The sequence below is a fragment of the Molothrus ater genome, chromosome 2 (genome assembly GCF_012460135.2).
Source record: "Molothrus ater isolate BHLD 08-10-18 breed brown headed cowbird chromosome 2, BPBGC_Mater_1.1, whole genome shotgun sequence".
Classification (NCBI taxonomy): domain Eukaryota; kingdom Metazoa; phylum Chordata; class Aves; order Passeriformes; family Icteridae; genus Molothrus; species Molothrus ater.
Window position 1 is genome coordinate 52,591,938 of NC_050479.2, and position 27,001 is coordinate 52,618,938.

Consider the following 27,001-nt stretch of genomic DNA (forward strand, 5'->3'; position numbering starts at 1 on the left):
GAAAGCTATCTAGATGCAGCACAGAGCGACAAGTTCTTTGTGGTTCACTCAGCAGTGCTGGGTTAAGGGTTGGCAATCTTTTCCAACCAAAATGAGTCTATGGTTTTGTGTTTGCTCAGTTCCATGTAGTATACTTCACGATTCTTTCTTATAGTTTCTGGAATTCATCTTTCAAAATATTGACCCATTTAAAGGGTTTTTTTTAAATATAAAAATGTGTGTTGACATAATCCAGTGTTTTCTTAGATATTCTCTAGTTAGATATGGAAGACGTTGGAAATGGAAAGCAATTTACCTTAAATCTAAAATGCACTAATAAACAAGTAACATTCCAGTAGCTTTAGGTCAACATTGTACCAATGACCTGTTTTCCTTTTTCGTGCTTTCTGGAAGACTCAACAGGAAAATGATAATGGAACATATAAACAGAAAGAACACAAAGAAGTATACTCTTGTTGGAGAAATCAAGATAGCATAGTAATGTCATCATGGTGGATTTTCATGAGAAAATTAGAATACCAGAATAAGTGGCAAGCAGGCCATGCAGAATGAATAAGTAAAATTTTCAGTGCCTGTATTGCAAATATGCATTGAAACTCACTTTTCCTTATATGTTCCTTAAACAGAAAAGATGTCATTTAGCTGTGGCGAAAAGAAAAATCCACTACTTTTTAAAACAGAAAACCAGACAATGGATTTTGGGAGAATTGGTTTATCTTTTGCAGAAATGCATACTTTTTAATATAGCCCAGGAGTTCATTATTGAATATATGCTTGATAAAGTAAAAGAGAGTCTGATTTTTAGTGTGATTCACACAATACTAAACAGAAAATGAACTGTTTCAAGAAATATCAATCAATCAATCTATCTATCTATCTGTCTGTCTATCTGTCTATTTATATCTTATATTTAGCTAGCAACAAAACATCCTGGAGAGAGAAACCATAATTAATGAAACAGCAGGAATTAACCTCATGAAGTTCAATATGGAGAAGCACAAAGTCCTATGTCTGTTCCTGATAGGAACAACCTGTGGAACCAGTGTAATTTGAGGGCCACCCAGCTGGACAGCACCTTGGCAGAAAAGTGCCTGAGATCATTTTGCCCCAAACATCTTCCTAACAATTGTTCAGATATTTGGAAACAGCAAAATTGCACCTGCAGATTTGATCCCTGGGAAGAGATCTAGGTAGCAGAGGAAGCTGTACAGAGCAGCCACCCTCTCCATCCACTGTCTGCTCCCTGGGAGCCCTTGCATGAGAATTTTAAAGCGTGTGCTGCAATGAAAGAGGAAGATATGAGGGGAATTTTTTTCCATTTTCATTTGCTTTTGGTTTCTCTTTAAGGCACCGAGAAAGATATGCCTCAATACTCACTGCAGAGGTGAGAGTTGTTTCCAGAGAATTTACCCCCAGCAGGTGGTACCACAAGAGGTCACTTTACATGCCTCACTACTAAGACAATGCTCTGCATCTCTTTGAGAACTGAGCTACTTCAAGAATAAGGAAACAGTCTTTTCCTAGGTAATTATTGGAAAAAAAAAGATGGGTAAAATACCACTCTTTGAGGTTTAAATCACCCTCTATCCCTTCTCTTTTCAGTCATCAAATTGCTTACCTCTTCCTCACTCTGGTCATATCTCACTGGAAATACTGGTCAGTCCTTTAAGAGCATCTCAGACAGGTGATGAAAGGACAGGAGCCTCTCTCCTGTGAAGAAAGGCTGAGAGATTTGGGACTGCTCAGCCTAGAGAAGAGATGAGCTCCAGAGGTCCCTTCCAGCCTCAACCGTTCTGCAACTCTGCAACATGTTAGTGTATTTGTAGAGTAAAAGTAGAGCCTGGCTAATTACTTCACCAGAGGAATATAAAATACACTGGCTAATCACTAATGAGATAATTAAATGTATAAATCACACTAAAATTCTCTTCTCGTCCAGTTCTTATAACTATTAACATGATTACTTCCTTCTTTTCACTCCTATGATTTTCAATATGTTCCAAAACATTCAATCTCATTGGCTAATTAGCAGTTTAAGTACTCTGATTTAGCAGAGCATTTCAGAATAAAAAAAAAAACAAACTAAAAAACCCAAAAAAACCCATCCATATTTTAACACCATCTGGTACTTTTTCAGTACTTATTTTACACCACTAAATTTCTGGGTTTTTTTTTTTCAGTGTAATTATCTTCTGAAACTGCTGATTCATTTATAGTTTGAAACATAAAGAAGATCGTGAAGTGACTTATTCTGGAGCCTCCATGGCTTCAAATGTGAGAGAAGAGCAAAAGTTATCACACACAAGATAAATTTTATAATCCCACAAACTTTTTACCTTGTCAATCTGTTGCCCTGGAATTCACACCTGTTGGTACAAACTATGGGATTATGCAGACAGTGCAAGAGGGTTGTGCATCATGGGTTTGTAAGGGGGATTATTATCCCAAGAACAGCCCTGTGTTCCTCCTAATTACTTCCCTGCAACTTACTCTATTGTCTGAAATTCCCAGCGCAGATATCTTATCACCTAAAAAAATAACCAAAACAACCCCCCCAAAAAAAAACCAAACCGAAACAAAAAAAAACCATGAAAAATCCCACCTTTGTGTGTAAGCTAGAGAAGACAGATGCCTGGCAGATGGATAACTTAGAGAACTTCTATGCTATCAGAAACCTTAGCTTTTTCTGTACACTAGCCAATTTCTGTACCCTGATGGCCAAAGTTTCATTAATGGTTGTCACTACTGGTATTGGCTTTAGAGTAAACCACCACAAATTCTGAATCTTGCTCTGTAAATAGTTCAGATCCGGAACCCTCAACAGCCATTGTGGGTAAGGCTTGAAAAATGCTGGCATCTCCCAGTGTGGTCCTCCAGCTCTATCTTGCACCTTCAGCCACCTCACAAATCTCCTTGTCAAATTCTAGGAAATGCTCTGGAAGCCTCTATTGTCAAGCACAAGAACATCCAAGTAAGCTTCAGTAGAGCTTTCACCTTACTTTTAATACTCTGAACTGGAAAACCAAATAAACACAATTATCTTTTTAAACTACAGATGGCACCATATAGAATCTAAGCAGCATTATCTGGGTCACACCTGTAAAGATTAGGAATAGCACCCTGTGCAGTGAGTTTACCTTAAAGGGAAGTAATTGCATCAAAACAGAATCTCCCATGAGCTGAGCTAAGGGCTAAGCAGTGTGGATGAGCATCTCTACATCTATAATGCAAAATAATGAAAGAAGGCTGAGGGTTATGGGAAACTGGTACTGTTGCAGCACCAAACTGCTCAGTTCACATTATTTAACCAAATCATGATCAAAGAAGCTTATTGATTTAGTATGGCACATAATGAACTCCCAACCAGATGAACCATGTGCTTAGAATCAGTATCAATCATGCAGTAGATAAATTGCAGTACTAGACACTTGCAAAATATTACGTCTTTAAATTACTTAATGTTCTTCGTGACCAAATCCCTCAAGGTTGTAGTTGCAGACCCACATGTACATAGACACACAAACATAGATACACAGCTTGTGTAGGTCACCATCACCTGCTCCCCACTGGTGAGAGCTCCAGTGGGTGCACACCCCTCCTGCAGAGTATGTAGTTCCCCTAGAATTTGCATTTGTCCACATGTGGAACTTTTGTTATTATTGTTACCACTTTATTTGCAGAATTTTCAGTGGGAACAGAACTGTTTTAAAAGAAGAGGCATGAATTTGTTGCTGAGCAAAGGTAGACTATCATACTGCATGGCATAAATCATTAATAAAAGGAGCTTTTGTAAGTTTTAGACTACATAAAAATATAAAATAAACCATGAGTGTTTTCTGTAATAATACATAACCCTATAATGTAAAACAAAGTGCATAACGTCAAAGACATTGCCTAAAATCACTGCTGAAAAGCTGTCAGTTCTGATACTCTCGTAAATATAAAGATTTGTGGGAAAAACTTGTATTGGTTTTAGAGAATTCTGCTTGTGTAGAATAATTAAAAATGCCAAGAGGTTCGCTGATTTCATATCACTATATGGAAAATCCTTCTGACATTTTAATACGTGTTTTCACTAAAAAAAAAAGTGAGATTCTTTTTGTGTATGTGTTATACATTTTTGGAGTGCTTAAAGGAATTTATAGCAGTCTTATTATAGAGTAATGAACTGCTACCCTATGCTACCATTTTCTGTGTAGCTGTTTCTTTACCAAAATAATCTCAATGGTATCTGCATCAGTAACCTCCTTAGGTCACATTCGTTCCACTTCAGTCACCATCTTCTCAGTTCAAAATGTAATGTTGCAGATCACTAGATCAAGGTCATCATTTTGTGCCTACTCACAGCAGCATCTCTAAATCTTGGACAAAATGATCAGAGTACATGTCAGCAACAGCTTTAGTTATAGCAAAATCAGCAGAAAGTCTTACAGAGAAAAAAAAAAAAGAAGTAGAATTTTTCTGATGATAAATGTAGAACTCCTACCCTTCTTCAGGGGTTTAAATACTAAATCACTCTACCAATAAGGGGGGAAAGTAAGGTATTTTATGTGGAAATGTTTACACCAAATACAAAGACAGTTGAACAAGCGGAATATGTTTGGCATTTTCATCTGCTTCTGAAGCAATTATCACTTTGCTTATATGAAAAGTCCTGCATTTATACCCAACTAAAATAAATATGCTGCATTCATAGCCTCAGACAATCTTCATTACTTCATGTAGCCAATGTCAGCTTGTTCAAAAATACTTAAAAATATCTTTGAAGGACAAGTTTCTAGGTATTTCTGTGTTTGACTTAAAATATTGAGTTGCAAATAATATTGCTATCCGAGTTATTCTTTTTCACTCATTGACCTTGCTGTATTATTAGTCTTCAGTCATCAAAACTGCAAAATATGTGAGAATGTCAGTAAGGTTTCTACAAAAATCTTGATTTATAAGTCATTAGCAAGGAACTGAAATATGCTTAATTTTAGAAATAGACAAAGTTTAAGAGAAGATAATTAGAGTATCATTTGAAGGGTTTCACCAAAACAATTTCACACATTCATGTGCTTCAAAATAGCAACAAAACTAAAGAAATAGAAATTTGTATTTAGTGCAATGGTGTCCTGCTTTGTAGATAAAGATGAAATCATGAGAGCTAGTACCTTAATGTTTCATCAGAAACATGGAGTGGTAGGATTGTCTTCATCCCTTCTGCATACACAGAGGAATTGTCAGCAGCAGTTGGACATTAATACAAAATTAACCTGATCATCTATGGCATTTCATTTCTGAAGGTGTCTTTGTCTGTAGGACTCTCATTACTTCATAGATCTTGATTAATCAGGGTTTATAATGTCCATATGCACAATACACAGAACTAATTTAATTCAATGCCCAACTGGATCCTAAGTAGAATTTAAGTTAGAAAAAAAACCTTAAAATGTGCCTAGAACATCAAGAAACATTGTTATGTTCTTACCAGAAATTATTTGTGCTGCCACAGTCATGGAATAGTTTTTTTTTAATTTACTACACAATTTTCTTTATCATGCAAATAGCTATTAAATTAATTCTGTTTCACCTCACTATGTCTTTTTCATATATTCTCTCTTCAGTGCTACATCCTGAAATTAGTCAGTTCTAGAGTTCTGTCCATCTGAAAAATAGGAGTTTGTATGTGTATAGAGGAATTCTCTGGGTGTGCAGTACTTTTATTGCAAAATCTTCAATATTCTGTGTATTTTTCTTTCATCTTTACGATTTCATACCCACTATCTTAAAGACGCTCTAGGAAGTAATTTATTTCCTCTTTACCATTAGACCACTCAAAAAGCACTAGTGATACATCAGTGAAGGAAACAATAATAGAATAAATTGTAACATTTAATTTCATGTACTTTTTAATATAGTTTGTATTTTTATTTGGATCTATGTGTGTGTTATTTATTCTGTGGTATTCCATCTGTTTTTTTTTGTTGGAAAATGTGTCTATCTCTGCATAATCAGCAGATATGCTTCAGCTCAAAATGAATAATGAATTTTTCCCTTTATTTATTTTATTCATATCTTCACATTAGCCTGTATCTTCAATTTCCATAAATATATATACCAGTCACTTCCCAATTGCTTCCTACCATCCTCATGTTCTTGGGAAATTGGATTTTCTGATTTTCTGAAACATGTAATCAGAATTACTCTGGTTTGTTCATGGGGATTAGACAAAAGTCCTTGTCTACAGATTTCTGACATTGCTAAGACATCCTTTCACAGCCTGTACAGACTGAGGCTGGCAGTATTAACCAACACAGCTCATTTCTTTGAGTTTGCACAGTTTGGAAGTTGCATCTGTTAGGAGCTGGCTTGGTTGACTGCCACCCACTAGTTATGGTAGAGAGGAGAGGACTTTCTTATCTCAGCTGTCATGTGATGCTACCAATTTTTGCTAGTCACTGGAGCCAGCATCTGGGTGAGTGACTGTTCCTCCACTGCACCACAGCATGATGGCTTAACAAACTAGATAATGATCTCACCTTACAAGTGATGAAAGTGAGTGGAGATAGGGTTCTGTCCCTCTCTCTGGTAGTTCCATGTGGGGTACTCTGTATTCCTTCCAGATCTGGCAGCAAAGAGTGACTCATCATCCTGCAATGTAACTATTGATTATAAATTCACTGTGCTCAGCACTGGTGAGGCTGCACCTCAAATCCTGTGTCCAGTTCTGGGCCCCTCACTGCAAAAAGGACATTGAGATCCCAGAGTGTGTCCAGAGAAGGGCAGTGGAACTGGTGAAGTGTATGGGTATAAGTCTTGTGAGGAGTGGTTGAGGGAGCTGAGGTGCTTTAGCCTGGAAAAAAAAAAAAGAAGGCTCAAGGAAGAGCTTATCACTCTCTACAACGTCCTGAAAGGAGGTTGTAGCAAGGTGGGTGTCAGTCTCTTATCCCAAGTAACAAGTGATAGGACAACAGGAAATGGCCTCAAATTGCACCAGAGGAGGTTTAGATTGGAAAAATAGCTTCACTGAAAGTGTTATCAAGTGTTTTTGGAATTGCCCAGGGAAGTGATGCCCAGGGAGGTATTTAATAGAAATGTAGATGTGGTGCTTGGGGTTTAGTAGAGGATTTGACAGTGCTGGGTTAAAGGGCGAATGATTTTAAAGGTCTTTTCCAACCTAAATGACTCTGCAATTTGACAATTCTATGATCCACTTAGACTTCTGACAATGACAGAACTTCTATGCAAAGTCATAAAATATAATCAGTTAATTAAATGCTAAAACAGATTTCCAAGAAATTTCTCCAAAACCTTAATGTTTATGAATTTCTTAGCTCTAGTAGCCTTATCATAAGTCAATTTTTTCTCAATATAGAATTAGCAGAAAAGGCTGTGAGAGAATCTAAGAATGACATTTCTGTCCTTTTGAATTAAGATTCCTAAAAAATGGGAAAACAGATATTTTGTAGTCCACTTAGTGACAGGAGATTTTAGCAAAAGTAGCTCAAAGGTATTGTCGAGATAAAGCAATGGCCTTGTTTGTGCTGTGTTTGATGCACCCCTGGATACTTTAGAGCTTCTGCTTTTATTCTGTTGCAGAGCAAATTTGTGATGTCAACATTTGGCATTGTAATAGTACTTTCATTCTAGACTATATGCAAATATATTCAAGCCATAAAATATATGATAGATGAAAAGTCAATATTTCAATATGGTATTGGTTTTATATAAACCAGAGGACTTGACTCTTAAATAGCTAAACTAATTTGTCTAGTAAAATCCTATTGGTATCAAGACTTGGCCTCCTCTCCTAGGTGCAGAAAATCTTTTTACTTTCAAGATCAAAACAATTGAGTTAAGAAAAGAAACCTATTCTTTTGTCAGAAATACCCAGTTTTCTTCCTAGGAAAGGTAGAAGTTTATTCTCTTTTAGTGTCTAAGTTGTGTGAATATATGACCATATGTATGGGAATGAAGCACAGTCTAAATATTATAAAAAAGAAATTCTCAAAAATCTGCAATTAAAGATATCCTAAAATCTCTGCTGATGATACCTTTCAGTTGTTCCACCAACTTTCTGTTTAAAGATTTTTCTATTTTGAGTGTTACCAATGCAGAGTCATTGTCATCAAAAGAATTACTGTTATTTAAGAGGTCTTTTCTTGTCTGAATTGCAGTCTCGAATGTATTATATTCATGTTCCCGAGAATAATGATTTTATAGGCACGACACCTATTTCACTTTGTGTGGGTGATTTTTGTCATTATTCTCATTCCCATTTCTATTGTTAGTATTATATTATTCTATCATCCTCATCCTAATCATCATTAGAAATTAGCAAGGCACCTTATTGGATAAACAGAATTTAAGCAGTCCAGGAACTCCTGGGTTAGGTTCTCAGTATGTAATATAATAAAATATTGTGGCAACCCAGACTTAGTCAATATTAGAAAATATGTAGCTGAGCATAATTCAGCCTGTTATACTAGTACAATTTTCTGAAATCAGAATGAGAAAACTTTTAAATTGTACTTTTTTCCATTGAAGTAAACAGCTTTACAGAATTCATGTGCTACAGGTCTAGCTTTTAACACAAATAGATTCAACATATAAAACATTATAACTTTATGAATATGCATCATTATAATATGCCCTGCACCACCTCCAAGAAACTGTATCAAATAAACTGTATATTTTGTTCTTTCAAACCTAAGTATTAATGAATTTACAGCTGTTTATTTTAAACTAGGATCAAAAAGATCTCTCTAAATTGAATGCAAAATTTGATTCATGTATCTTGTGGCTTAATAAAACTGGAAGGGAATTTAATACATACAGTTGTATCCTGCATTGTTGTTCCTCTGCTACACTTATATACAAATTGAATTTAACTTATGTCTTTTTTAGTCCAGTTAACAAACCTATTGCTTTCATGATGTTTATTTGAACTTGGTTCATTGCTTGTTGGTTACACATAATGAATGAATCCTGACAGAATTATTTTCCATGGAATTATAACATTTTATTATAATCATAAACTAACAAAGGGTTAGTTCCAAAGAGTAATGCTTCATAATTACGTTGAATTTTTTTTTCTGTAGGATATTTAAATTTTGAAAGTGAAGCACTGTTATGTGTATGTTAAAATAAAGCACTGCTTACATTTCAGATTAATCATTAGACTATTCTCTTAAGCATTAATTTAAATGCATCTATAATTTTGATATTTGTAGTTCTGCTTTTATGTCTCATCAGGAGCTACAACTATTGAAAAGTATGATCTCAGAACAAACATATGGATTCAGGCTGGAGTAATGAATGGCAGGAGGCTTCAGTTTGGTGTTGCTGTCATCGATGACAAGCTGTTTGTCATTGGAGGCCGGGATGGTTTAAAGACATTAAACACTGTTGAATGTTACAATCCAAAGACCAAGGCTTGGACTGTGTTACCACCTATGTCAACACACAGGCATGGCTTAGGTAAGGAAAAAATATTTAAACGTACCACTTTTTTTTTTTTTTGTTATGTAACGTTTAATAGAAAACTCAGTACTTTTAAGCTTTAGTAGCATTCCTACCAGTAACAATAACTAGGCTTTGCAGCATGGTAAAAGAACTATCCTGCCTCCACAAGGTCTGCTTCTTGTTGGCCTCCAGTGGTGGGTGGTCACCCCCTCTGATTTATGCGGACCAGAGGCTTCACCATCACCCACTCAAAATTTTACCTCCTCACTCTTGGGAGGGTGCACATTGTAGGGTGCAAACCCTGGTCTAGCGAAGCACCCTAGCACCTCTACAAATGGGCAAATGTTTGACCCATTAACATCTCAGACTCCCACAGACACGTTTGGGGATGAAGGTGTTAAAAGCGGGAGAATGGCAAGGAAGATGGCAGATTTGCTTAAGTGACCTTTCAGCCTGGAATGCCAAGGCCTGAAGAATAACAGTGTGGGAGCCACAAATATATATTATGCCTACTGCTGTTTATCTCTGTTTTGAAAAGTAAAATTTCTGTGTAGAGATAACATAGGTGTTTGGAGAGGCTTATGGACATGTTTGAGCTCCCTGTTTTGGGACAGAAGTCATAAAAAGCCCAGAGGAGATCCCAGCACATTGGTAAACTGTGCAAGAGTGGGTGCTTGATAAATGGCTGCAAGCAGCAGCCCAGCCACCTGCTGGCATTGTGTTCCTCCTGCCTGTGTCTGTCTCTGCCTGGGTGTTGCTTTGGCATCCTCTGGTTTGGAAGGTAATAAATAGGAAATAAATTTACTCTTTGCATTTCAGCAGTGGTTTTGTGGTTATTCTGTCTGCCTGCCTGCCTGTGTTGACTCATGAAACACACGATGTTATCTTGTCCATTCCCTGAGTTGCAATCAGCAAGTCCTTTGTTGTACTATTGCATCAATACCTCAGAAAAGGACCATGTTTTCCTGCTCTTTGCTCATGTCATTGGACACTTGCAATGTCCATAGGCACTGTTGCTGTCAAACAAGTCTTACAATAGAAAATAGCGATGGGAATCTAAATCAGATGGCATAGATGGCATCATGGCACTGAATATCTCACTGATTTAAAACTGTTTCCTAAGTTTAAATTTAATTGTAAATTAGAAAATACATGAGAAAATACACTAATTACATGCAAAAATACATCATGTCTTCTCTGCCAGTGTTCGAGAATTTCACAGAATCAGTGCTGGTCCCCAGGGCAGTAAAAATGCAATGACTTCAGCTGTAACTACAGGAAAGTTATAATACAACAATAGGGTATGCTGAATAGAGAAAATATTTGTCCCAGTGACAAAAGAGGTGAATCTATGATTGAAAACCATTGGTAATCAGTTAAAAAATAATTCTGGACTATAATTTTACAGATGATTTTGGTCAACAGAATTAAAAAATTGTAGTTTAAGTTGAGGAATATTGAAATTATGACTGGAGAAAAACTGGTATGCTTTCAATACTAGAAAAAAAGAATCAAACTAGGCATTTGACCATTTGAGGAGTTTTTTTCCTTAATATAAAATAATTTTTGAATTTTTATATTGAAGCAATTCAGGCTTTTTGCAAAAAACATGTAAAATGAGAAAAGAAATCTAAGTTGGGATGATTAAATGCAGTTGTTTGGGAGGCATTAGAAAGATGTTCTTTATCTGGAACTATGTACTAATCATATTATTAGAAGCTTAGTTAATAGAATTTAATTAGTTTTAGTTTAATTTTTTCTAATAACCTATAAAGTTATTTTAGTAAATGCCTTTTGTAATGAAAGTTAATCTGAAGTAATATTTTTTTAATTATTTTTTTTCTAAACTATGTTATGTTATACCCATGTGGTAATAATGCTAGAGCAGTTTGAATAGGGTTTTGTATACAGGATAGAAATAAGTACCCATCCTTTACATGGATGTATTTTTGTTGATACAGCAAAAAAATTGTCAGATGTACCCCATTGTAACTAAGGCCACAATCAGGTAATACAATTCACTTTATCCTGTATTCATATAATCTTCAAAAGAAGCATATGTATAGAAGTTGATACATGTAGAAATGAGGAAATAAAAGTTGACAGGCCTTGTAGTACAAGTCCATAGTGTAGGAAGTCATATGTTAGGCCATTTTAAAGCTGCCAATTGAAGATGAGTGAAAGCTCTTTTAATGGCAGTGTTTGAAATAAGTGGTACTAAAGTACAAAAAAGAAAGGGCAGACTGTGGGATCCAAAACTATTATTTAAAGTAATAGTGATTCTAATATCCCTGTTGAGTAGTCCATAAAACAGAATGGTGTATGAAAGAGCAATAAGATACAGAAAGGTGGTGTGAAAGGCAAAAATGAAATATGGGAAAGGTGAAACCTGACAAACAAGAAGACCAAATCAAAATCCGTATAGGAAAGGAAGAAAGAGACTGAAAGGACAAAGATGTGAAAAATGTAAAACCAATTCTGGTTTATTAATTCAGCAGTTTTATGAAGCAACACTGTCTCCACTTTTTCAATTTCCATGCTGAGCTTAATAGTCTGTGTAGAAGAGGGGAGAGAAGGGAAATATGGAACCAATGATAGACTAATTACGATTTTAGATATCAAATCCAATGAAACTGTGATTAAAAAAAAACTAACTAAAAAAACCAAAAATATAGAAAAAACTGGTATTTGACTTATCTTTACAAAAGAAACAATTTAAGTGCCACAGTGAGAAAATTAGGCTTCCTGTATAACTAGGGGAGAACAGCAGTCTTTTCAGGAAAGTGTTCAAAACTGTCCTTTTGATGAACTATATAAAGTGTGTCTAAGCTTCTGTTTTAGGTTTTGGCTTTGAAAATATACTGATCTCACTACCCATAGTCAGACACCTATTTGCAAGATAATCAGCATGGAAGGAGGCTGACAGGACATGGTATTTACCTCTTAAAATCCTGCGCAGCTTAGAGTGGAGGCAAGTTACATATATTTTTCTTCCTCCCCTCTTGGAAGAGAGAACCTTGCCAGTTGCATTTTCTGAGTGAAAATGCTATAAGAATATTAATAGCTGATGAGAAGACCTTAGATTTATTTACATAGGATATCAGCCTAGGGTGGATAGAATTCACTCTACCCAGAGTGAATGGTCACAGAAGACCTAAAGAATTTCCAATTCTCAGTTTATACAGTGGGTTAGGCTTCAACCTATTGTTCTGAAAAACTAAATATGTAATGTAAATGCATTTTAAAGGACCTGAGGTTTATGCCAGAAATTCAAGTGAATACTTGCTTATAATGCGGTTGTCATGAAACTGATACGTGCAGGAATGAATATATAAAAGACTAAGTTCAAAATTCAGAAGGGGAAAGAGGATACATGTAGTTAGGGAGTAACAAGATAAAGACTCTCAGAATATCTCAGATGGTGCTGACAAAATATCAAATTGCACTCTGGGTTTCATGAAGGCAAATTTCTATATTTCACTGAGAAGAAACACCCACTGTGCTTCTTAGACCCAGCCTGATTCTCAACTTTCATGCTTTCTGCTCTAGAGTCCAACTCATGAGTCAGAGGGAAGGGAAAAAAATTACTTGGGAAAAATACAGGGATGCTCTGAACCTTTCAAGTAGTAATGAGAAATAGTAATAGAGGGAAAGATTGTGGAGAAACTGAATTATCAGTATTACATAGTAAATCTCAGAACTAAAATACATTTATAAATATAGGTAATAAAAATAATATAAAAATATAAAAATATAGACATATAAATTACTTATTATCAGGCTGTATAGTTTTTAAATCACTAAATGATAATTTAGAAAATATTTTATCGACTTTTAAAAGTATTCTAGTGTTGACTACTTCATTGATTCAAAATTAGTGAAATTCTTTAGAAGTAGTGTTTGTATTTTCAAAAGGAATTATTGTTTATGAAATAATTTTGCATTGTGTGAAAGCTTAGAGCATAAATACAACTGCAGTTTTAGAGGTCTAAGAATTTGTGTAGGATTCAGCAGTCTAAGTAGGTATATTGTACAATGGAGTAGAGCAACTGTGGTGGCATAATCTGATTTCCATGGGAATAAGAAATGTAGCATGTTTAGAATTAAATTATTTGTGGCTTGGTAACAGTTCCTGCTTCTCAAAGTACAACAAATACTATTGAGTAGACTGGAAACTGAGAATCTGGTAATGCAAAAATAACTTAGATTCCAGTTGCACTGGCACTTTTATAAAGAAAGCCAACGGTGTTTTATTGGGTATTTATGCCTGTATGTGTGTATGATTTGAGAGATGTCAAAAATATTGATTCTTGAGAAACTATTGAAGACAAAAAAAATAAACAAAAAAAAATACAGTAAATTTTTATGAACACTTCTATTTAAATAAAGCTAGGATAGTGATGAAGTACATAATGTCTTAAAGGGCAAGCAGTAACAATGTAGCATCAATGGAACAGTTTACCGGGTTAGTAACTTCTGGCGAAATTATTCCTTCATAAAGCAGTAAGTTGAAAAGAAAATAATCTGTATCACATTTCTCTATATAAATATTGACATAAAGCAGATATTTTTAATCCCGTTGTTCTCCCTTGGTGAAGTAAATAATTTCTGACAATAAATTTGTAAAATTTCAATAGTTTCTTAAAATAAGCCTGCAGTGCAATATCAGAAAAAGTATCAGATACTAGAAACCTTAATAGATCCATAATAGTAAAATGAGTATTGGATTGCACTGAAACAAGTGAAATAGAAACACATAGGTAACACATATTTGATACAAAAAAAATTTAATGATCAGGTCATTGCAATAAAATTATATATATTAAAGATGCATTTTATGAGACGAATATGGAAAGTAATCACCTCTAATTTATTTTATGCCAAATATTTTGTTAGGAAACAAAACCTTTGACGAATCAGTGCTACTAACAGATTTTTTAAAACAGTTCCACCAGGAAAATGTGGGCTGTAGGATTCATGAGCAGAGTAGATCAGATACACAGCAAAGTACCAAAATTATTAACTGTACAGGCTGAGTTTTACCTCTTTCATGAACCATAATATAAGATAGATTATTACTTACTCAACACTGAAAATTTAATGATGAATGAGACCTCTTTTTAGACCTAGCTTGAAAGATAATTTTGAAGTCAGTGAGAGCTGGACTTTCATCCACCATTTGAAAAACTTTTGCTATGGCAGTTAAGCAATGGTGTTATTTTAGAAAGTGCTAAGCCCCAATAAAAACATGTTTTTTCTGTGGACTTACAGTCTGTCAGAAAGCATTCTCGAAGAGTAGATACCATTAAAATAGACTAGGAATATAAATAAAAGCCTTAACACACCCATTCATGGTAGCTGTAAAATAAACTATAAAAATGTTGAAGATAAAAGGGATCTTTGTTTTTCTTTCTCTGCTATCTTGCATGATAGCTTCTTCTTTTTATGTATCACCATTCCTGGGCTACTAAAGAGCCAAAAATGGCAAATTTACATCTTTTATTAACATACAACAAAAATAAGTAATTTTTTTGAGGTTTTGATTTTCTATATTTTTAATTTTACAACATTATGAATACATATTTTTTTGTATGTTTTCTGTATGTAAAAAACAAACACTCTGTGGAGATTAAAAAGTGCAGAGACAGATACATGAGAATCTGAGATTCCATTCTGGATGTCAGGGCATATGTGAACCTGGAGGCCGGAGATGAAAGGCAGGAAGAAAGAAATGTCAGTAAAATGAAGAGAATTGAATTAGCATTGAAACCAACAGATTAGTTCATACATTATTAATATGATAAAACTGTAATTACTTATGACTAATTGATTTCCCAGTATTGTGGAGCAACTATTTATAAATAAAAGAATTATTGAATTATATAATCATATTTTTGCATAATGTTTGTTACAGTGCCAAACAGCTGGATAAAGGAAACTTTTCCAGATAGTAGTTTCTTAGAGTATGCAGACAACTGAAAATATTGCAGCACTTCCTGCTATCATATATATGATACTGACCAAATTCTACTGAGCTGGACAGTGATAGTCCAGATTTCCAGAGCATGATGCCATCCAGTATAATTTTGATATCTTTTTGATGCCATATCGTATCATTTCAGCTGAGAAAGATTCATGTCCCATAAAAGTTCAACTCGAGATCCTATTGTAAATATCTTATTTTTCTGCAATGTTAAATCTTTCTGGGTACATCAGCACCTCATAAAAGCAATGCTACAGTTAAGATGTGTGTTCTCCATCTTTATGTGGTGATTTCTATGCACAGAAAACCCACAACCCAAAAAATACAACAAACAAAACCACCAAACGTATCTCTACCTAAGCATTGAGTGGAAGAGCTGCACAACAGACTGCCTTACCAGAGCACAGCAATCTTCTGATATAGATGTTTTCTTTACCCCAGAAGCAGCTGCTAAGAGATTAGTTTGAGAATCTTTCTTTTAGGCAACATTGACCAGTACTACATGCTTCCATGTAGTAAAATTATTATTATTTTTTCCATGTGAAATTTCAGGAAAAATGACTGCTTTCACAGTGAGTTGCAATAAGGGCTGAACATTTTAACGTATTTTCTCTGGAATATTGATTTGCATGTATATTAGATTTCTGCTTTGGATTTTTCTCCTAATCATGGGGAACATCAGATGGATTTTTTCCCTGAGTTATTAATTACCTTTTGTTTGTACTTTGCACCTTTACTAAGTTGTAGATCATGACCCAATTCAATAAAAAGTTACATATCATAACAGTAACACTCATAATAATTTCTGAGTCATGTTCTCAGGATAATAGTGTAGCAGAATTGAGAACCTAGTGTCTTATCTACAAAACTGAAAGTAAACAGTGGGTCGACAGGCAGATCTTTGCTTCTATAAATTTGCATTATATTAGCAAGTTAATGTAATATCTTCTGGCCCAAGAGGGCAGTGATATTGCTATAATTCTTTAAACTATCCTTGATACTTGTGAATTTACATAGGAATAGGTACTTTCAACATTGAGTCACTGAATATTCTCTAAGGAATGTAGGTCAGGTCCAATTCTTCAATTAATGACACACTAAATTCCCAGATTGGCCGATGGCAGTCCTATATGCAGCATCCAAAGAACAGTATTTGTATTTCCCCCTTAGTGAATATTATGGCTTTGAGGACTAAATACGAGAATTATTTCATCATTTAATTAATGATGTATAATTTAAATCAAATTGGACTTTACTTTCTTTGATACCACTACTATGGAAGAAGAGTGGTTTAAGACTTAAAGAGAGAAAAAACTGGGTAAGAAAAAGCAAAAATATGAATTACAATTAATACAAAATTGTATAAATATGCTTCTGTTGGTATGGGTGAGAAAGGAGTTTGTTAAAAAATGTGCTCCTACCTGGACATAAAATAAATGCAGAGCCTAAAAAGGGTAGAATAAAGTCTGGATGTTATTGGATCAAGTTTCATAATTGAATAGCAAACTACTGATTTGTCTTCTCACCTTCAATGTCATGATATACTGTATGTCTGTTATCTTCTTGAAAGGTAATGTCCTTATTTAAAGTTGTTGGATACAAGTATATCCTCGCCAGTTAAAATTTCACATCTCTGCAAATATCAAAATGCAGAAACTACAGTAAAGCTGGGACCACAGATAATTTTTCTTTGACATTTTGTATCCAAATGTCAGTATGAAACTATATTTATAATTATTTTATTTTAACAAATATAATTTTTAAAATTTTACTCTGTAAAATTAGGTCCATCAGGCAGATAAGGAACTGCAGAATTAAAATTATAGGCAGTGCTCCTTTATTTTGTAACATTACAGAAAAGCCATTTAAAATCCCATTCCAGTCTTCAAGTATAAATAATTGGAATTGTACAGATTGAGCACCTAATTAGGCATAATAGGGGTTTTTGCTGCATAGCTTTGTGAAGGCAATCAAAAGAAAAATGCCTGCCATTGCAAACTAGACAATTAATTTTTTAGATCTCATTTAGTTTAGAAAGAATACTGTTTGCTTTTATAAATTCCTAGGTCAAAATGCTTAGAAGAATTATTTTCCAGGTACTTTTTTGTTCAGGAAAACATTAAGGTTTCTCTGCCCTGTACTTACAGCACTTAACTACTCAAGACATTGCTGAAAACATATCTCCTCTTAAGAAAATAAGTTGCTTCCTTTCTTAAAAGGGATGTTCATAGATGGTTCAGTTCTGCAACTGTATGAGAACTAGGAAAGCCAAACTATTCAGTGTTAGTTAAATGAAAGTAATCAATCAAAAGAATCAAAAGATGGGTAGAACAAATTACTCCCTCAGCACCAGAATTATTATTTTCTACAAATTAAAAAGGTAAGATCTGATTCCTCTAATTTTCAGTTTCTTTGTTCAGATAAATAATAACTTTTTTATTTAAGGTAATTCCCTTACAGTAAAATACTCCCTTTCTGAATGTTTTATTACTTTTATCAGAAAACAACAAAGCACTAATATAATGTAAAAAATTAAATCCAAGAGGATTTTTTCTTTTCTTGTGGCTTAAACTGGTTTTGCCAAATTGTTGAAGATGACATACAGGAAGAAAATATATAAGGGCCTTCTGTCCTTTCTCTTCTCTTAGCAAAGTCTCCTGAAAGAGCCAACAGCATTATTTTTCTGTGCAATTTGCTTAATGACCAGTAAGAGTTCAAGTGTCAGCTGGAAATAGTTATTTTCTCATTTAGAAACAGGAAAACCCCATTCCTGTAGATATTTTTCAATATCTACATTCTGAGTGTTAATATAGGTGGATGTATATTATTTTGTGGACAGAGATGACAGAAAACCAAATTATGTACTCTGACATCACTATACTAGGATATACAATGAACATGAAAACCTGTCTCATGAAGTTGAAATGAACTTTGATCTTCTAACACACTGTTCAGTATCTTGACTACAAAAAGATGAAAAATCTCATCTCAAGAGACCAAGCAGAAATTGGCTGCACCATTTAAAAAAAATAAAAGGTATATAGAGTTCAGTACCTTTGCTCTTTAAGGAGGAGGAATTCTACAGTGTGGTAATAGTATTGGAACCCTGACATTTCAACACAGACTACTTACAATGAATTTAATTTTTTTCTTCTATTAAAACAAATGACCTGGAACATTCAGAATAGAGAATAGTCTTGCTTCATCAGTTTTACTGGAAAATATTTTGCTTTGTGATCTTGGGGAATGTGTCCCTTAAGATTTTGATTGTGGTGTTGCCATTAGCTGTTATCATGGAGTGTTCAGTAATTTCAGTCAGAGAAGAGGTGCACTGCAATCCATCCTGCATGATAAGGAGGCTACAAGCAATACCTTTGGGAATACCTTTTAGTCCATATGTGTGATATAAAAATCACATAGACATTCTGGCATCTAAGCTTAGAATGAATCCAAATGCTTGAATTCAAAGATTGAATATTGAATTTTTCATATAAGACACAGTCCCTCTAATATAAAATGTGTATTTATATACTTACTTGGGCAAGATGATAACATTATCATTACTACTCATTAGAATATTTTGAAACATATGATTCAAGCACTGCCTAATGGGGAAAGAAAATACTTCTGTGTAGCTTAGAACACTGCCAACCTGGCTTCTTAGAAAACATAAGAATCAAATGTGGGGTTTCATAGATAGGTGGGTCTAAACACAGGTAATAGAGATGCAAGCCAGCAGATGCAACAGTTTGTGCAGCAGCTTCCACAAAAGGGCAGCAGAAACTACTGAGGGCAGTATATTGGTTTCCGCAATGGGTAAAAAATCAGTAGGAGCTGTGCATCTCACAGGGTTTTATCTGCATTGTATAAACTCAGAAAAGTTCTGATGAGAACAGAGAAGCCATTGAAGACTATTTTCTGTATAAAGTGCAGTTACTCAATGTTAATTTTGTCTCTTTGTAACAAGAAATGCAGAGAGAAAGTAACATTATATTAATGCAATGAGCTTATCTTTTTTTATTGTCATTAAAAAAAAAAGTAAAGCTCCATGAAAATGCAGGAAGAATGGTATTTTGATTAAGAGGAAATCAAATTTCCTACAAAAAGTGAATTAAATAATTGTAATGGCTTAATTTCCAGCAGGAAATAGATGAGAATAAAGCTCAAATATGAAGGACTTGAAATAAAAAAAATCAAATACTGAAGGAGATAAAAAGAGTAATTGAGGAAAACATTTTCTATCCTAGTGAAAGTGCAAATAAGTTATCTCAGGAAATAAAAGCTGGAAATCTCAAAACTGAAGAGATGTAATTTTTATGTGCATCATAGATTCCTTGTGAAATTCACCACATAATAATATAACAATGTTTATGTTTGAAGGTGAGACAGGGTTTGTGTTTTTGTCTAGACAACAAGTATGTGTACATGTATGTGTACAAAAACGTTTATCCCTCTGAACTTCCTTTGAATATGATTCATTTTTTTATCCCAAAAAGAACTTGATTTTCTATTTAACTTTACATTTAATGAAGAGTATATGGATGAAAAAGCTAAGGGGAACCATGTTTTTTATAGCAAGTCATAGTAAATACTTTTTTACAATATAAACCTCTTTGTTCAGGATTTAAGAATATTTAAAATATTAGATACTAGAGTAAACAAAAAACCACACCCAAACTACATATTTTAGCATATAATTCCATAATTTTTATGTGACCACTGACACATTTTCCCACATACTGGTCATGTTCTGAGATTAAATATTGAGCTATATGGATCATTACTTCAGATTAATACCCACTTTAATATTCTGGAGAAATTGTAACTGGAACATGTGATTGAAAAGAAAGAATTTCTAGGCAAGGCAATGAAAACAATTGGAGAATGAGTTCTATAGAAAAAGAAAAGGTTCAACCTTCATTTGGAGGAACATTTTTCTAAGGGTTAGTAGGCTTTTTAAAATTATTTTCTTTTTTAAGTTAAAAAATATTGACAAACAAAAATCAACATCCAAAGTACAGGAACATTTTCTGTGAACACTGACATGAAATATATTCAAACTCATTGATAAATATAGTTTTAAAGTAAAATAAGCTTTTAATGAATTAGTTTTCTGAAATAAGACAAAACATTCCCACACAGAAAGGGGAGATTTCACATGGTTGAAAATTAAAGATAGACTTTCCTGCAAAAAAAAAACAAAGCCATTCTCTGTTCTCTGTAACTTTAATGATCTATTGTTTTCTGACTTTTTGATGAGTTCAAATTGTGTGAAATGTAGTGAGGATAAAAAAAGACATTGAGTTAGAAACAGGACTGGATTTCACCTGAGATTTTTCAGAGCGATGTTTATTTGCGATCATGGAGTCATAGAATGGAATTACTGAGTTCACTGTCTTGTAACAAACGGTGCTTAGCTATAACTTATCTTCCAGAGCCTTCTAAGCTTAACTGAAGAGACTGTGAGATAGAGAATTCATCAATTCCTTTGACTGGGTGATTCAAACTGTTCACAGTTAAAAAATTGTTTCTTATTGAAATATGTTCAACTTCAGGTTTCACACATTACATTTTATTTTTTTTCAGTAGATAAAAGAATACTCATATATCCAACATTATTTTTCTGTGAAGGTGTGTGGCTATTTATTTTTCTTTTTTGATAGAATGAAACTGAGGAAGCAGCTTAAATTTCTCAGTCTAATTACTTGCTCAAGACTTCAAATGTCTTTTTTGATTCTGTATCAGTCCATCAATCTTCCTTCTATGGAAGAATTGTTCATTTTCTTCTATGTGATTGACAAAAATGGTGCAAAAACAGACTTTAACCCCTCTAGAAGCAATTCCATTCAGTGAAATCCCCCTTAGGTTGACAATAACCAGAGATCTACCAGGTATCCAGTCCCTACTTTATTGTGTGCTTTACTGCTATTCTAAAGAGCTAATTCATGATCAGAATGTTATGAGACACCAAAGGGAATAGAGAAATCTAAGAGGATCACATCCTTGACAGGTTATTCTCTGAAACAAACACTCTTGTCAAGAAATGAAATTAAGTTTGTTTGACAAGACCCGTTTTTCATAGAGCCATGTGGAGTGGCATTAATTTCATTCCTGTTTGCTGATTCTTAATCAAAACTCAAATTGGTATTTCCATTTTCATTTTGAATATAAAAGTTCATTTGTTGGTTGTGTTTTGGAAAACTTTTTTATTTTTTACTACTGATAGAGGAAACACACTTTTATCTTCTCTCACTTTCTCCTTCATTTTAGGAGTTACAGTGCTTGAAGGGCCTATTTATGCAGTGGGAGGACATGATGGCTGGAGTTATTTGAACACAGTTGAGAGGTGGGACCCTCAAAGTCAGCAGTGGACATTTGTGGCAAGTATGTCAATTGCCAGAAGCACTGTTGGAGTAGCAGCATTAAATGGCAAGTGAGTAGGGTGTGCTTACACAATTGAAACACTTCTTTTGAAAACCAATGAAGCTTAATTGTCATTGCTTTTGCTTATTAAGTTGCAGTGGCATTGAATTGTTCCAGAGAAGATCAAATGGTCAAAGCTGCTCTAATAGCCCTCTTACTCTGCAAGAAACTGGTTTCGGTGGTGCACAAGCCATGCAGCAGACTAGCAGAAGCAACATCTAGAGAAAAAAACCTGGAAAAATTGATCTAAAGTCATGAAGAATAGCATGTGATTACACATATATATTCCAGCTTTGTTTCTCTTGCACAGCTGACCATATATTTAATGCTTCCCAGTTAACAGATACTCAATTGAATTTTTCATGACTTACATCAAACACCTTTAAGTTAAAAAAAGATGTTATCTGTGTCCAAGAAAGGTAGGATGGACACACTGAAAACTGAAAAAGCAGTGGTCTCACTGCAACAAGTAGAAATATGCCATTGATTTTTATTCCTTTTATCTGAGTAGCCATCTTTAAAAAATACCCAATATGCCAAGAACTGCAACTCGAAAACCTTTTTAAGAATCTTTAGAATTCCCAGCAATATTCTTGCTACATTGATGTTCCACACAACGGACATGTGCTGCATTCCTCAGGATATCGGAAATGGATATCTCATTGAGAAATACAATGTTGGGTTTAACATTCAGCAAAGGAAAAAAGTTTTTCCATTTTAGTATGGAAGTTCTGAGGAATTTTTTCTTGGTTATTCATTATGATTTCTTTCTTCAGCAGTGAATTAAATAGGAAATAAATGAAATGCATCAGATGCTTGTTGAAGTGAGAGTGCTACAAACTATTCTGCATGTGTATCTCTCACACTGCTTTGGGCACTTTACATAAAATGGATACTGGGTGCCAAATATTTCAAATGTGAGTTTCTTAAAAGACTTGAAAAAGTATAGCCACTTGTGTTCTCACAATAAAACACAAGAGATTGTGTTTTAATGTGAGAAACTATTCCATTTGTGATCTTCCATCACCCTATAGTTGGCTGAAATTGTTTTCCATTTAAATTAATTTAAAGTGGAAACATGAAAATTGTATTTTTCTATTGGCTTATGATGGAAATAAATAAAAAACTTAAAGCTTTCATATTCTGATTTCATCAGGTTCTGAGTGAGGAGATTGATTTGTAAGTAACCTCTTATTAGTTCCTGATGTATTGAAGTGTTTCAGAAGCTCACTTGTGTAGATCATGCAAGTAAATTATCAATTATTTTGCTGCTCAAACAAATTGAAAGCAATACTATCTAAATTTGACAAAACAGGGTGCATAGAAATGAATGCTTTTTCACTGAAATACATTTTTAAATTTAAACTGAAATTATTATATCAACATCTTTCCTAAAATATGAAAAGGATTGTGTCAACATGTGCCTCATAAACTAATTTGAAAAATATTTAAATATTGAAGCAATAAAATCCTACTGAATTTCTCAGAAATTTAGAAAGATAACTATCTGAAGCTTGGGATTTTTTTTTTAAATTTTAAACTTAGTCCATTTGCCATGGTTCTTTTCTGTACTTATGTAACCTTATTACATTTAGAAGTTGCAGTACTATTTCACCCAGGAGGGCTTAATGGAGTATCTTCCCCTCCCTACACAAAGGTCACCTGGTTGTTACCTCCAGATTTCCCAGAGTAATAGGATATAATAGTTACTATCCTTCAGTGAGGAGCACAGACAATATTAATTTTCTTAAATGTCTTAGTTGTAAGGAGAGATAGAACAACTAATAAAAGGTAAAGGTGTTTTTCAAGATAAAAGACACATGACAAATTTATTTACCAGAATTTCAACAGAGCAATTTATCTGGTGCTACATATGAATAAATAATTAAGATAAAAAAAGTGAGTAGTACAAGGATTTGAAGAAGAAAAGGACTCTATTCAATAACTAGGATGTCACAGTAACCCCTGGAATTCTTTACAGATCTGTCCTGGGTTAAAAGAGTATAACAGCAGGAGCAAGCTAGTTAAATTACTAAACCAAGTGGCAGCAAAGGGAATAATATCATATGGTTCGTGTTGGCCACATGAATACATGATGGCCAAATGACCAAATTCATGTTGGCCACATAAATCTGGATGATCTTAAGAAGCAACACAAATAGTATATTTAGCAGTTTATGTGTGAATTAACAAGCCTTGTGTTTGAAGAAAATTAATGTTAAGAAGTACAAGAAGAGGTGAAAAAAGCTTTGTATGTTGTTAGCACAGAAAAAGAACAGAAGAAGAAATCTGGGGGAATAAAAGGAAATGCTACTGAAGAATACATGAAATTTTATTAATATTGGAAATATATGTGTTGTGTTAGTGTGTGGAATTCTGGTCATCTGTATCAAAGGCAGTTCAAATGAAATTGCAAAGGCTATATAATGTGTACCAAGACTATCAAGAATGCATGACATACCAAAGAAAAGCAGCAAAACTGATACAGCTGGCAAAGAAACACATGCACAAAATAGCTGCAATTCAGCTGGGAAAATAGAGATGAAATAAAATATGGGAACAATAAGATCATGTCCACAAACCTCTCATCAGGTTCCAAAAGCCTGTTTATTGGTTCACATAAAGGGTAATGTTATGTGGTTTTATCTAACACCAAAGACTGGAATCTGAGAATTTTCCTCTTAAGTGATATTTTTGTTTTCCCAAGTCAACAATATGTTCCAGGCACCACTAAATGTTTGCTGAGGCTTTGGGGATTCCATCTCCTACATCTTCACTTGTTTCTCATAGTCAAACAGTAACACAAGAGTGGAGTGTGTTATCCTTACTATATATGTAAAAGACATCAAGTTAAAAATAATTTTATCAGTTTTTAATATATTTTGTTAAATATAGGTGTTGTAGGATTTGCCATGACTGTAGAATTTCCTGGGATGAAATATGGTCAGTAATTCCTTCTGATATGGAAATAGCATCCTCCCTTCTGCCTTGTTAATGTTAACAACCCTGTTGCAGATATTGGGAGAGAAAGAGTGCATGAACTTCCTCAGATCAGCAGTAGATATGGGTCTTTAAATACTAAATGTGGGATGGAGATCTACACTTTGAAAACAAACTGGTAGAGGATGGTGCTTTTTATATGCAGATAGTGAGTCAAAAGTTGGCATGACTTATTTGAATCTTCTTTGGGGCTCACATAAGTGGTGTGTAAGTTATTCTATATAAGATCAGCATTCTACAGTTGTCAGCAGATAGTGCTGAAGCAATAGAACTTCTCTTTAGTATGAGTTAGAAGCACCAAGGAACAAAAAGTGTGAAAAGGTCTATATTTGCCAGAAACATTTTGAAATTAACACTTAACTATTTCAAGCATTTCTTAATTTCTTGATTTTAAACCTCAAGAAGAACAGAAATCTAGTCGACACCTTCAATCCAACAAATACTAATCCTTTCATTAACTTAAAATGTAAATGCTTCCAAATTTCTAGCTAATACCATAGCTATTTTTTATCCTTCTGTTAAAAATTCTAATGCACAAACTGCTCATTCCCTAAGAACACTAAACCTTTCCACTAAGTGAATTTCAGAACATATTTTATGCTAATAGTGTAGTGCTAAGTGAAAATGAAATTTAGTTTACACACCTTCATCAGGAATACATACTCCTCAAAGACATTCTCTGTATTATACAGATTTGAGTTATTTTAAACATTTTTGTGTCACTACCATAACTGAAGTTTTTCTATATTGCTCTATTATATGTCCACAAAGACTGCATTACAAAAAATATTCCTTAGTTTCTACTGGTATATTCAAAATTATCAATATTTTTTGAAACAACTGTAGCTTTCTGCCATGAAAGTCTGGCCCTTTAGTCTTGATCCCTTTAGTGAATATCAGTAAATCTATGTTACAAAAGCATAAAATGCTCAGCTGTTGACAGCATCCACAGGCTGATTTTGAATGGTAGAACATCACAGCAGTGCCAAAAATCATGACTTTGACACACACTGGCAAGCAGCTCAAACTCATGCTAACATCTTGTGGAGTCAAGGAAAAGGAGTCCTGCCCTTTATTGATTGCCACATCCTCAAATATGTTCTACAGTGAACTTGATATCTCCTCCTGCTGCTGTTATTAAATACCACAGAACACTGTTGGTATATGATAGATGACAAAAAGCAAAGAATTGTTTAATCTTAACTTTTAGAAGTACAAATGTGCAAGTATTCTTTTAAGTAATATTTTACATTTATTTGAGGAAAAGAAAGGTTTTGTAGGTGTTTGTTGTCTCTGAAGGAAAGTAACAGAGCAAGGAGAAATGCTGCAAGAAAACATTATTCTCCATCAATATCCATCTGACTGCTTACCATTTGCTGTCACAGGCAAAATAGGCTTGAGTTGGGGAAAATTAATGCAATTCATTAATAATAAAAACAGATTCTGGCTCTTGAGAAGCAACCCCAAATTTTAACTTGCCACCTTTCTTCCCCCCTTTCCCAGGCTCAGTTTATGCCTTGTATAACATTACAGCCCCATCCCTGAGTGGTGCAGGGGGTGGGAAATGGGTATTGTGGTTTCTCAGACCCTTTTCTCCACCCCTCCTTCCTGGCACATTTTCCTTGCTCCATCATGGGCTCTCCATAGGCTGCAGTCCTTTGAGAGATAACCTCCTACTCCAGTGTGGTGTCCTCCACAGGCCACTGTGCCTGTGACTGGTTATCTTTATATATTATATTTAGCAGGAAAATGCAATGCAAGAGTGCAGGCAAGATGAATTAACTGACCCAGAGATATTTTCCTTTACAGGAACAAACCCCTAAGAATAGATCCTCTTAATCAAATCCAACAGGTTTAAAATTGGAGTTGTTTGGCAAGCCTCATCTCTCTCAATCAATTATGTTGAAAAAAAGTCCTTTTTCCTGTTTGCCTGAGACACTGATTTTTTTTCATATTATTGTTGAAAGACAGTTGTCAAGTTCTGTCTCTTATTTAACTGCAACATAGAATTTAGATCAGATTCCACATCCTATTAATTCTGCTTAAGTACTGATGGAATATACTAATTGTTATTTTTTAAAAACACATTTGTACATGCATATTTATTATTTTTCCCTTTACATTCACGCAAATTAATTTGTTAAATTT

General features: G+C 34.2%; 1 protein-coding gene across 2 annotated transcripts in view; it reads left to right on the top strand.

Moving 5' to 3' along the window:
• KLHL1 (kelch like family member 1) overlaps positions 1-27,001 on the top strand; it is a 218,527-nt gene that overhangs the window by 141,900 nt on the left and 49,626 nt on the right. For both annotated transcript variants that reach the window (XM_054518600.1, XM_036387829.2), the window contains exons 7-8: positions 9,238-9,462; positions 21,701-21,863. In XM_054518600.1, the coding sequence (XP_054374575.1) occupies positions 9,238-9,462; positions 21,701-21,863 (388 nt within the window). The remainder of the gene's footprint in view (positions 1-9,237; positions 9,463-21,700; positions 21,864-27,001) is intronic.